This window comes from Haliotis cracherodii, unplaced genomic scaffold (assembly GCF_022045235.1).
Source record: "Haliotis cracherodii isolate W230 unplaced genomic scaffold, xgHalCrac1.p SCAF_18, whole genome shotgun sequence".
NCBI lineage: Eukaryota > Metazoa > Mollusca > Gastropoda > Lepetellida > Haliotidae > Haliotis > Haliotis cracherodii.
In genome coordinates, this window is record NW_027266273.1 from 14,331,947 (window position 1) to 14,347,192 (window position 15,246).

The following is a 15,246-nucleotide window of genomic DNA, read 5'->3' on the forward strand; positions in this document are numbered from 1 at the left end:
TGTATGGATGCAAGCTCCTCACAGCGATAGTCCGTTCGCTGCCACCAGTCAAAACTCCCCACTGTGATAGGTGGCCCCAACAATGCTTGGACTTATCCTCGCAAGCGAATGACCGTTATGTTTACAAATAAGTGACGACTGTCGTGACGCCGAAAACTCTTACTGCTGCTAGATTAATTTCTTTGTTTGTCAATTTGAATTTTTATTTCTTTAAAACTATGATCTTTTACTGATATAGTAAGAATGTATATAGGGTAAAGTTGGTTGATTATCCGTTCGTCTGCAACCTTGAATCAATCTGGTTATTAAAACAACAAAGTAAATTCATCTGCAAAACATGATCAGTCGTAAACCTTTTCAAAATGAAATATCATAGCATTCCCAAAGATATAATGAAAAGTATAAACGTTACAACATTTGGGGTTAGAGGGCAAATTTCAAGATTCTTGTAATGGCCGCGTCCACACTGGTGGCAGCGATGTTACCGAGAGTGTAACGAAGGTGTCACGCGCTGGGAAGGAGCTCGGTATGGATGCACACACGTCATAACACAACGCTACGCAACAATGTCCGCCATGTTAACCACCCTACAACTCATCCGAAACGTTCAGGTGTACCAAAATAGTTTTCCTGGTTTTCAGACCAGCGCATAGAAAGGCGAAGCAATTGAACACCTACCTCTGTCGTCGACTCAACATCCCCGCAGATGTTGTCGACATGGTTCAGACATATATAGGATCCGGTCCAGGTGGTGGGGATGTTGTCGCCCCGAGTGATGGCGCTGCTGACGCCATTGAGGCTGCACTGGCTGAGGCCTTGTCGTCCAAGAACATATCGTTCCCCGGTGTAACCAACAGGCGGGTCCACATTCAAACACATTCGGGTGGCGAAACATTCAACGTTGTCTGCAACATAGGGACCATCTCACAGGTTATGCTGCTAGGAACAGGCTAGAGTATGTCGTAGCCCAGTCGAATAAGGCCCGCAAATTCACTGTGCAGAGAAACATACAATTGTGTGTTCGAATCCCGCTTCGCCCCGATTATGTTTCGCGGTATGTCAGCACCATATCTGTACCCGTAGGTTTCATTAAACGTCTAAGACCTGCATCTTTTCCATTCGGGCTTTCCTCTCATTTTCAGCAGCTATGCCGTGATAAAACTGGAATTCTGTTAAAAGCGGCGTTAAACCCAACTCACTCACTCACTCATTAGTGTATGTCTACACTGGAACAATGCCGAGCAGATCAGGATGTTCTGTTTCCTGAGGTAGTGAATGAGTGAGTTGGGTTTAACAGCATCAGCTCATTGTGGGAGGAAAGAAGGAATGCAGACCTTTTTTTTATGGTACAAACCACAAGTATGGGTATGGTGCTGACAAAACACTTATAAAAAACAGGGCCGAAAGGCTCGGATTCGAAACCACAATCAATGGATCCTGGAACACCAAAGGGACGCAACTCTACAAATCATATTCCGGCGTGGAACAAGTATAGTAAATATGGCTTGCTGGTGCCAGTTAAGACAGCGGAATCAATCATACCTTTGGACGTCTTCTTTTACCCTGAGTGTGAGTGAGTGAGTGAGTGAGTGAGTGAGTGAGTGAGTGAGTGAGTGAGAAGGGTTTAACGCCGCTCTTTTACATACTTGTCAGAGAGGACAATTCAAAGTGATGCAGTTTCAATCGGCGATTGTGGATTCGTCCCACGATCGCAGGATCCCGGCAGCTAGGCCATTATTTCCAGAGTGTTATTGCTATTGTTATTGTTATTGTTATTGTCATTTGTACTTACAGCTCTGCTTCAGTTGGCAGGTGTCCCCGACATAGCCGGGCTGACAGACGCAAGTGGCTTTCCCATTGTTGGCACACACTCCGCCCTGCCCGCAGTTTACACTCGCGCACATGGATGTGTCTAGTTGCCCTGGATACAACAATAACGTCCATTATCCAATTGTCAAAGCCCAAATAACTGTCAATATCATTTTGTAGAGATCTACCATGTTACAATGTAGGTACTATTATTTCTCAGATTGCGTTGTGGTACAAGTTGAAAACAAAGCAAAAAAATATCGCATTTGTGCATATTTTTGAGTGAGTGAATGTGGTTTTACACCGCAGTCAGCAATTCCAGCTATATCACGGGGCGTGTATTCGAGAATGGGCCTGTCGAACACATCTTCCCAAGGCAAGGGAGTAAACTGACTAAAATAGTCCAGTTTCACCCTTGCCGAACTAGGCTGGTATTATGGAGTTACATTTTTACAATCGTGCATCGAAATCAAAGTCCGGTTCGTAAACTGTCCTGCAGAATTCGGTCGATTGCAGGATTTGCAAAGAAAGTGCACCGCTAACTCGTTGTCAACAGATATTTTCCAAATCTTTTCATGTTTTTAATCAGGGTGCTCACGCATTGCGCGATGTAAGACCCGTTTTATCACAATATAGACCTTGATTATCGATCAGATCGTCTTGACTGGGCGCCACTGTTTTGTTTCAAGCAAATGCAAGTGATACGTGAGGTGGAATCTGATTGGTCTAAAGGAGAGGCTCAGAAGGGACATAACTCGTAATAGCCACTGGTAGCGCTACGACAGAGCCCAGGAATTCCAGCCTAGTTCGGCAAGGATAGAAACGGGACTTTTAAAGTCAGTTAACTCTCTTGCATCGGGAAGATGGTCAAACGACGATCACACCATCATTGTATGACGAGAAAACAATCAGCCGCATCACACGCCCCGTGGGACAGGCGCCACCACATTACTACCCGTAGGTGGTTTAGATCAGGACATGCTCACCCTTTTCGCGAACACCTGTGTCGTCACAGAATTTCAGTGATCCATTCATAGAATTTGCTAATTTACCAATGTGCCTTTTACGCCGTATTAAGTCCGTTTCGGCATATAATCAAGACTGTTTATTCTCTGGCGTTGACGTTTAATAGGTTAAACTTTAGATAAAATGCTTCAAAGGAAGCCCCACCGCATCTCGTACAGAGATACACTCACTGATATCTAGACGACAATCTCTGAATGCAGTTGGCATAGACGTTCCTTGGCAGTTACACTGTCCGGTTGTAGAGTCGCAGGAGGCGCCGTTCTGGCAGATGTCCCCGGCGTTACAGTTGAATAGTGCAGGACCTACACACACAGAGGACATAGCATGATTAATCAAACATAGTCAGATAAAGATGTTTCTCATACATAATGCGGAAGGTCCGGGTTCGATCCCTGGCCGCGTCATACCAAAAGACGTTAATAGAGTGTCTGGCGCTCGGCATTTAGGGGATAGAGCCTGCTTGAAGTAAGCACACTCTGTCTGAGTGGGGTATTCATGTTAAAACTGCGGCATGGTATCTCAGTGGGCTTGCACTATGAAACCGCATTAGTCCGTACTAGTACAAGCAGACACACTCACACACACGTTCGTGCATGTCGCTATAGAAGTAAAACAGTCTTGAAAGCGACATTAAAACGTCAATTCAGCCATTTTTAGCCCGATTAAAAAATACAATAATGATTTCTATTAAAACATGACGCTCACGCACGCACGCGCGCGTATATGCACATCGCTATATAAGTGCTATGACCTTGAACCCCATTTCACTTCACCCCAACTCGTACATAATTGAAATCTGGCGAGCAATGGAAGGAAGGGCCTTAATACGTTCTAATACAACTCATTCCACAAAACGATCCGGGCTGTACTTCAACGTAACCTCACGGCAGTCGTACACCTAACCTCTATTTGTTGGACAGGGCCCAGAGCACCGTTACACGAACCGACCTTAGCGATTGTCAAAGCGCTACGATTGCTTTTTGTGGGTCCAGTGCATTGCAAATATTGTTGTGTAAGCGCGGCGAGCGTCATACGTTTATAAAGATAAGCGTTCTGAGCTCGTTTCATCTACATAAAATTATCATGGGGATGTTGAAATGTTTCCACGACTTTCTGATATATCTAAACATGCAAGACAATGACCTGACCTCTATTGTACGCCTAAAGGCAGAGTAAATCGCCACTCCGGTTTTTCACCCACCGTCATTGTCCACGTAGGACACATACACTCGTTGTTTGGCACCGATTGTGTAGCCTGTAGATGGCGCTGTGAGCTCAAATACGTATAGTCTGTCTGGTTCCTGGATCTGCAAAATGTACTTCCGGTTAATTAGGATGTGCGCACACATACGCATTTCTTACAACCACCCTAACAACCACATGCATATGTATACATACAAGCATCTCCCACAACCACACCAACAACCAGAAACATGGATGTATACATACAAGCATCTCTTACAACCACACGAACAACCAGAAACATGGATGTATGCATACAAGCATATCTTACAACCACACGAACAACCAGAAACATGGATGTATACATACAAGCATATCTTACAACCACACGAACAACCAGAAACATGGATGTATGCATACAAGCATCTCTTACAACCACACGAACAACCAGAAACATGGATGTATACATACAAGCATATCTTACAACCACACGAACAACCAGAAACATGGATGTATGCATACAAGCATATCTTACAACCACACGAACAACCAGAAACATGGATGTATGCATACAAGCATCTCCCACAACCACACCAACAACCAGAAACATGGATGTATACATACAAGCATCTCCCACAACCACACGAACAACCAGAAACATGGATGTATGCATACAAGCATCTCTTACAACCACACGAACAACCACATATAGATGTAAACATACAAGCATCTCCCACAACCACACCAACAACCAGAAACATGGATGTATGCATACAAGCATCTCTTACAACCACACCAACAACCACATATAGATGTAAACATACAAGCATCTCCCACAACCACACCAACAACCAGAAACATGGATGTATGCATACAAGCATCTCTTACAACCACACCAACAACCACATATAGATGTAAACATACAAGCATCTCCCACAACCACACCAACAACCAGAAACATGGATGTATGCATACAAGCATCTCTTACAACCACACGAACAACCACATATAGATGTAAACATACAAGCATATCTTACAACCACACCAACAACCAGAAACATGGATGTACACATACAACCATCTCTTACAACCACACGAACAACCAGAAACATGGATGTATGCATACAAGCATCTCCCACAACCACACCAACAACCAGAAACATGGATGTATGCATACAAGCATCTCTTACAACCACACCAACAACCAGAAACATGGATGTATGCATACAAGCATCTCTTACAACCACACCAACAACCACATATAGATGTAAACATACAAGCATCTCTTACAACCACACCAACAACCAGAAACATGGATGTAAACATACAAGCATCTCTTACAACCACACCAACAACCAGAAACATGGATGTACACATACAACCATCTCTTACAACCACACGAACAACCAGAAACATGGATGTATGCATACAAGCATCTCCCACAACCACACCAACAACCAGAAACATGGATGTATGCATACAAGCATCTCTTACAACCACACCAACAACCAGAAACATGGATGTATGCATACAAGCATCTCTTACAACCACACCAACAACCACATATAGATGTAAACATACAAGCATCTCTTACAACCACACCAACAACCAGAAACATGGATGTATACATACAAGCATCTCTTACAACCACACCAACAACCACATATAGATGTAAACATACAAGCATCTCTTACAACCACACCAACAACCAGAAACATGGATGTATACATACAAGCATCTCCCACAACCACACCAACAACCAGAAACATGGATGTATGCATACAAGCATCTCCCACAACCACACCAACAACCAGAAACATGGATGTATGCATACAAGCATCTCTTACAACCACACCAACAACCAGAAACATGGATGTATGCATACAAGCATCTCTTACAACCACACCAACAACCAGAAACATGGATGTATGCATACAAGCATCTCTTACAACCACACCAACAACCAGAAACATGGATGTATGCATACAAGCATCTCCCACAACCACACCAACAACCAGAAACATGGATGTATGCATACAAGCATCTCCCACAACCACACGAACAACCAGAAACATGGATGTATACATACAAGCATATCTTACAACCACACGAACAACCAGAAACATGGATGTATACATACAAGCATCTCCCACAACCACACCAACAACCAGAAACATGGATGTATGCATACAAGCATCTCTTACAACCACACCAACAACCACATATAGATGTAAACATACAAGCATCTCCCACAACCACACCAACAACCAGAAACATGGATGTATGCATACAAGCATCTCTTACAACCACACCAACAACCAGAAACATGGATGTATGCATACAAGCATCTCTTACAACCACACCAACAACCACATATAGATGTAAACATACAAGCATCTCTTACAACCACACCAACAACCAGAAACATGGATGTATACATACAAGCATCTCCCACAACCACACCAACAACCAGAAACATGGATGTATGCATACAAGCATCTCCCACAACCACACCAACAACCAGAAACATGGATGTATGCATACAAGCATCTCTTACAACCACACCAACAACCAGAAACATGGATGTATGCATACAAGCATCTCCCACAACCACACCAACAACCAGAAACATGGATGTATGCATACAAGCATCTCCCACAACCACACGAACAACCAGAAACATGGATGTATACATACAAGCATATCTTACAACCACACCAACAACCAGAAACATGGATGTATACATACAAGCATATCTTACAACCACACGAACAACCAGAAACATGGATGTATGCATACAAGCATATCTTACAACCACACCAACAACCAGAAACATGGATGTATACATACAAGCATCTCTTACAACCACACCAACAACCAGAAACATGGATGTATGCATACAAGCATCTCCCACAACCACACGAACAACCAGAAACATGGATGTATGCATACAAGCATCTCTTACAACCACACCAACAACCAGAAACATGGATGTATGCATACAAGCATCTCTTACAACCACACGAACAACCAGAAACATGGATGTATGCATACAAGCATCTCCCACAACCACACCAACAACCAGAAACATGGATGTATGCATACAAGCATCTCTTACAACCACACGAACAACCAGAAACATGGATGTATGCATACAAGCATCTCTTACAACCACACCAACAACCAGAAACATGGATGTATGCATACAAGCATCTCCCACAACCACACCAACAACCAGAAACATGGATGTATACATACAAGCATCTCCCACAACCACACCAACAACCAGAAACATGGATGTATGCATACAAGCATCTCCCACAACCACACCAACAACCAGAAACATGGATGTATACATACAAGCATCTCCCACAACCACACCAACAACCAGAAACATGGATGTATGCATACAAGCATCTCTTACAACCACACCAACAACCACATATAGATGTAAACATACAAGCATATCTTACAACCACACCAACAACCAGAAACATGGATGTATACATACAAGCATCTCCCACAACCACACCAACAACCAGAAACATGGATGTATGCATACAAGCATCTCTTACAACCACACGAACAACCACATATAGATGTAAACATACAAGCATATCTTACAACCACACCAACAACCAGAAACATGGATGTATGCATACAAGCATCTCCCACAACCACACCAACAACCAGAAACATGGATGTATGCATACAAGCATCTCCCACAACCACACCAACAACCAGAAACATGGATGTATGCATACAAGCATCTCCCACAACCACACCAACAACCAGAAACATGGATGTATGCATACAAGCATCTCTTACAACCACACCAACAACCAGAAACATGGATGTATGCATACAAGCATCTCTTACAACCACACCAACAACCACATATAGATGTAAACATACAAGCATATCTTACAACCACACCAACAACCAGAAACATGGATGTATGCATACAAGCATCTCTTACAACCACACGAACAACCACATATAGATGTAAACATACAAGCATATCTTACAACCACACCAACAACCAGAAACATGGATGTATGCATACAAGCATCTCCCACAACCACACCAACAACCAGAAACATGGATGTATGCATACAAGCATCTCCCACAACCACACCAACAACCAGAAACATGGATGTATGCATACAAGCATCTCTTACAACCACACCAACAACCAGAAACATGGATGTATGCATACAAGCATCTCCCACAACCACACCAACAACCAGAAACATGGATGTATACATACAAGCATCTCCCACAACCACACCAACAACCAGAAACATGGATGTATGCATACAAGCATCTCTTACAACCACACCAACAACCACATATAGATGTAAACATACAAGCATATCTTACAACCACACCAACAACCAGAAACATGGATGTATGCATACAAGCATCTCTTACAACCACACCAACAACCAGAAACATGGATGTATGCATACAAGCATCTCCCACAACCACACCAACAACCAGAAACATGGATGTATGCATACAAGCATCTCCCACAACCACACCAACAACCAGAAACATGGATGTATGCATACAAGCATCTCCCACAACCACACCAACAACCAGAAACATGGATGTATGCATACAAGCATCTCTTACAACCACACCAACAACCACATATAGATGTAAACATACAAGCATCTCCCACAACCACACCAACAACCAGAAACATGGATGTATGCATACAAGCATCTCTTACAACCACACGAACAACCAGAAACATGGATGTATGCATACAAGCATCTCTTACAACCACACCAACAACCACATATAGATGTAAACATACAAGCATCTCCCACAACCACACCAACAACCAGAAACATGGATGTATGCATACAAGCATCTCTTACAACCACACCAACAACCAGAAACATGGATGTATGCATACAAGCATCTCTTACAACCACACCAACAACCAGAAACATGGATGTATGCATACAAGCATCTCCCACAACCACACCAACAACCAGAAACATGGATGTATGCATACAAGCATCTCCCACAACCACACCAACAACCAGAAACATGGATGTATGCATACAAGCATCTCTTACAACCACACCAACAACCAGAAACATGGATGTATGCATACAAGCATCTCTTACAACCACACCAACAACCACATATAGATGTAAACATACAAGCATCTCCCACAACCACACCAACAACCAGAAACATGGATGTATGCATACAAGCATCTCTTACAACCACACCAACAACCACATATAGATGTAAACATACAAGCATATCTTACAACCACACCAACAACCAGAAACATGGATGTATGCATACAAGCATCTCTTACAACCACACGAACAACCAGAAACATGGATGTATGCATACAAGCATCTCTTACAACCACACCAACAACCAGAAACATGGATGTATGCATACAAGCATCTCCCACAACCACACCAACAACCAGAAACATGGATGTATGCATACAAGCATCTCCCACAACCACACGAACAACCAGAAACATGGATGTATACATACAAGCATCTCCCACAACCACACCAACAACCAGAAACATGGATGTATGCATACAAGCATCTCCCACAACCACACCAACAACCAGAAACATGGATGTATGCATACAAGCATCTCCCACAACCACACCAACAACCAGAAACATGGATGTATGCATACAAGCATCTCTTACAACCACACCAACAACCAGAAACATGGATGTATGCATACAAGCATCTCCCACAACCACACCAACAACCAGAAACATGGATGTATGCATACAAGCATCTCTTACAACCACACCAACAACCAGAAACATGGATGTATGCATACAAGCATCTCTTACAACCACACCAACAACCAGAAACATGGATGTATGCATACAAGCATCTCCCACAACCACACCAACAACCAGAAACATGGATGTATGCATACAAGCATCTCTTACAACCACACCAACAACCAGAAACATGGATGTATGCATACAAGCATCTCTTACAACCACACCAACAACCAGAAACATGGATGTATGCATACAAGCATCTCTTACAACCACACCAACAACCAGAAACATGGATGTATGCATACAAGCATCTCTTACAACCACACCAACAACCACATATAGATGTAAACATACAAGCATCTCCCACAACCACACCAACAACCAGAAACATGGATGTATGCATACAAGCATCTCTTACAACCACACCAACAACCAGAAACATGGATGTATGCATACAAGCATCTCTTACAACCACACCAACAACCAGAAACATGGATGTATGCATACAAGCATCTCTTACAACCACACCAACAACCAGAAACATGGATGTATGCATACAAGCATCTCTTACAACCACACCAACAACCAGAAACATGGATGTATGCATACAAGCATCTCTTACAACCACACCAACAACCAGAAACATGGATGTATGCATACAAGCATCTCCCACAACCACACGAACAACCACATATAGATGTAAACATACAAGCATCTCCCACAACCACACCAACAACCAGAAACATGGATGTATGCATACAAGCATCTCTTACAACCACACCAACAACCAGAAACATGGATGTATGCATACAAGCATCTCCCACAACCACACCAACAACCAGAAACATGGATGTATGCATACAAGCATCTCTTACAACCACACCAACAACCAGAAACATGGATGTATGCATACAAGCATCTCTTACAACCACACCAACAACCAGAAACATGGATGTATGCATACAAGCATCTCTTACAACCACACCAACAACCAGAAACATGGATGTATGCATACAAGCATCTCTTACAACCACACCAACAACCACATATAGATGTAAACATACAAGCATCTCCCACAACCACACCAACAACCAGAAACATGGATGTATGCATACAAGCATCTCTTACAACCACACCAACAACCAGAAACATGGATGTATGCATACAAGCATCTCTTACAACCACACCAACAACCAGAAACATGGATGTATGCATACAAGCATCTCTTACAACCACACCAACAACCAGAAACATGGATGTATGCATACAAGCATCTCTTACAACCACACCAACAACCAGAAACATGGATGTATGCATACAAGCATCTCCCACAACCACACCAACAACCAGAAACATGGATGTATACATACAAGCATCTCCCACAACCACACCAACAACCAGAAACATGGATGTATGCATACAAGCATCTCCCACAACCACACCAACAACCAGAAACATGGATGTATGCATACAAGCATCTCCCACAACCACACCAACAACCAGAAACATGGATGTATGCATACAAGCATCTCTTACAACCACACCAACAACCAGAAACATGGATGTATGCATACAAGCATCTCTTACAACCACACCAACAACCACATATAGATGTAAACATACAAGCATCTCCCACAACCACACCAACAACCAGAAACATGGATGTATACATACAAGCATCTCCCACAACCACACCAACAACCAGAAACATGGATGTATGCATACAAGCATATCTTACAACCACACCAACAACCAGAAACATGGATGTATGCATACAAGCATCTCCCACAACCACACCAACAACCAGAAACATGGATGTATGCATACAAGCATCTCCCACAACCACACCAACAACCAGAAACATGGATGTATGCATACAAGCATCTCTTACAACCACACCAACAACCAGAAACATGGATGTATGCATACAAGCATCTCTTACAACCACACCAACAACCACATATAGATGTAAACATACAAGCATCTCCCACAACCACACCAACAACCAGAAACATGGATGTATACATACAAGCATATCTTACAACCACACCAACAACCAGAAACATGGATGTACACATACAAGCATCTCTTACAACCACACCAACAACCAGAAACATGGATGTATGCATACAAGCATCTCCCACAACCACACCAACAACCAGAAACATGGATGTATGCATACAAGCATCTCTTACAACCACACCAACAACCAGAAACATGGATGTATGCATACAAGCATCTCTTACAACCACACCAACAACCACATATAGATGTAAACATACAAGCATCTCCCACAACCACACCAACAACCAGAAACATGGATGTATGCATACAAGCATCTCTTACAACCACACCAACAACCACATATAGATGTAAACATACAAGCATATCTTACAACCACACCAACAACCAGAAACATGGATGTACACATACAACCATCTCTTACAACCACACGAACAACCACATATAGATGTAAACATACAAGCATATCTTACAACCACACCAACAACCAGAAACATGGATGTACACATACAACCATCTCTTACAACCACACCAACAACCACATATAGATGTAAACATACAAGCATCTCCCACAACCACACCAACAACCAGAAACATGGATGTATGCATACAAGCATCTCTTACAAGCACACCAACAACCACATATAGATGTAAACATACAAGCATCTCCCACAACCACACCAACAACCAGAAACATGGATGTATGCATACAAGCATCTCTTACAACCACACCAACAACCAGAAACATGGATGTATGCATACAAGCATCTCTTACAACCACACCAACAACCAGAAACATGGATGTATGCATACAAGCATCTCTTACAACCACACCAACAACCAGAAACATGGATGTATGCATACAAGCATCTCCCACAACCACACCAACAACCAGAAACATGGATGTATGCATACAAGCATCTCTTACAACCACACCAACAACCAGAAACATGGATGTATGCATACAAGCATCTCTTACAACCACACCAACAACCAGAAACATGGATGTATGCATACAAGCATCTCTTACAACCACACCAACAACCACATATAGATGTAAACATACAAGCATCTCCCACAACCACACCAACAACCAGAAACATGGATGTATGCATACAAGCATCTCTTACAACCACACCAACAACCACATATAGATGTAAACATACAAGCATATCTTACAACCACACCAACAACCAGAAACATGGATGTACACATACAACCATCTCTTACAACCACACGAACAACCACATATAGATGGGGTTGGGGGAGGACCATGGGTTGTTGGGGACCAATTCAAATCCGGATCGTCAACGGAAGAGACATACTTTTGGTCATAGAACAGTTGGAGTTGATGAAGTAGGGTGAGAGAAAGACGAAGGACAACTTACTTGATCGTCGAGTGTTCCAAGCGGAAGTGAACGGGTGGCCTCGTCCACGCGAAACTCCACGGGTAGCCGCCATTGTTCGCTGTAGTTGTCTGTAAACTCCAGCGCGATGAGGGTGACCGTGGCACTCTCCGTCACAGCGCCACTCCGTGTGACCTGGAGAACCAGGGGTACGTCCTGGCCCTCACGTACCTTAATGGTCACATCATTCACAAATGTGAACTCTAAAATTAGAAATGTATTATGAACGAAACTTGCAAACGTAGGTGTCGGGTACAACAATGAACGTACAGTCATTCAAGATATATAATTCAAAAGAAATTCATAGATTTACAAAAATGTCATTTCGTTACAGATTCTAAAGTATCATGCAGTCTTGGCGTTTCATAGCCTGATATATCACCCGGAACCCTGCGATCTACCCATAACTACCCTTATTCATTTAAACTGTTGTAAAAAGTATTAGTCTTTGTTGAAATTGTGGATCGCTACGAAATATGAATCGTTTATTCTATATGTTTCAAAATGTTTTTAAATGGCTCATATTAAAACATAATCGCATATCTGGAATACAGAAATCATCAACATGAGTGAGTGAGTGAGAGAGTGAGTGAGTGAGTGAGTTTGGTTAAACGCCGTTTTTAACAGTATTCCAGTTATATCACGGCATGTCAGCTTAATGTGGGAGGAAAGCCCGAAGTGATGCAGGTCTCAGACGTTTACCACTTTGGTGAAACCCACGAGCACGGGCATGGTGCTGACAAACCTAGAAACATAATCGGGGCGAACGAGGATTCGAACCCACAATCATAGGTTTCTGGCGTGCCCAGGAGACCCAACCCTGCACAGCGAATCGCGGCGCCTTAGCCGACTGGGCCACTCGTGTGGTATCACCCGCCCCAGGTGATATGAGCACGTGCCTTGTGGAGTGATGAATCCTACCCAAGTTAGCACCACCAGACGGGAACAATAAGCACGTACCTTGTGCAGTGATGACTCCTACACCAGCTAAAACCACTAGACAGGTCATCCATGATGACGTCATCTCTGTAACACGTCAATGCAATGAGTGAGTGAGTGAGTTACAATGTCACATAGGTAGTGTTTTAACCATATAGCGATAGACAACATTTGGATTGTGTTGAGCAACTGATTTAACAAAGTAAGTACTGTCTGAGTCACTGAGTCATCTGAAGAACACAAAGACATCTGCAGAGTTGCGCCCCTTAGTGCCAGGATCCGCTGATCCGATTCTCGGTTTAAAAACGATTTTAAACCCCATTCAGCACTATATTCATGAAGGCAATAAACGTCTACGAACTATGTCGGTTTGGCCGTTCTGCCCTCTTGCAGATGAGGTGACAGAATCTGAATACACTTCAAATCGGCGTTAAACCCAACTTACTAACGCAGTAATATCTAATCACACACGAATACTGGAATGCTTCCAATTACATGTCCAGGTATCCATGAATTTGTATATTTGTTAATGAGATTGTCTGCGTTATTGTGGACCTCGTCCGTGGCTAAATGGCAGAGCGTCCGACCGCAGAGGGAAGGGTCCGGGGTTCGATCCCCGGCCGCGTCATACCAAAAGACGTTAAAAGATGGCATTTGTTGTTACCCTGTCTGGCTCTCGGCATTAAGGGGCTAAAACAAGGACTGGTCGGCTCGGAGTCAGTATACTGTGTCTGAATGGGGTGTTCACGTTAAACTGCGGCATTGTATCTCAGTGGGCGAGCACTATAAAGTCGGCATTAGTCCGGACTAGTACAAGGAGCCACACACAGGTGCATGCAGGCCGTTGTTAAAGTACAATAACCTAGGACGCGACGTTAAACCCCATTTCGCCTCCCCCGTGTTATTGTATGTGTTTCTTATCACCAATTATCCCAATAAGGATCAGACTGTGTGCGCCTTTACTGAACAACAGACAAAGTGCAGGTTTAGAGTTTGAAATTGTATTTTCTTCCATATTCAGTTTTAAAAAAGCTTGGAAATGAGAAACACCATCACTAATGTGGTTTGGTG

General features: G+C 43.0%; 1 protein-coding gene across 1 annotated transcript in view; it reads right to left on the reverse strand.

The window, feature by feature from the left end:
• Positions 1-15,246, reverse strand: part of LOC139465798 (uncharacterized) — a 40,605-nt gene that overhangs the window by 12,542 nt on the left and 12,817 nt on the right. The window contains exons 2-7 of the mRNA XM_071247716.1: positions 14,197-14,262; positions 13,219-13,439; positions 4,037-4,142; positions 3,006-3,137; positions 1,793-1,921; positions 679-905 (exon numbers count right to left, since the gene is read on the reverse strand). Of these exons, the coding sequence (XP_071103817.1) occupies positions 679-905; positions 1,793-1,921; positions 3,006-3,137; positions 4,037-4,142; positions 13,219-13,439; positions 14,197-14,260 (879 nt within the window). The 5' untranslated portion in view covers positions 14,261-14,262. The remainder of the gene's footprint in view (positions 1-678; positions 906-1,792; positions 1,922-3,005; positions 3,138-4,036; positions 4,143-13,218; positions 13,440-14,196; positions 14,263-15,246) is intronic.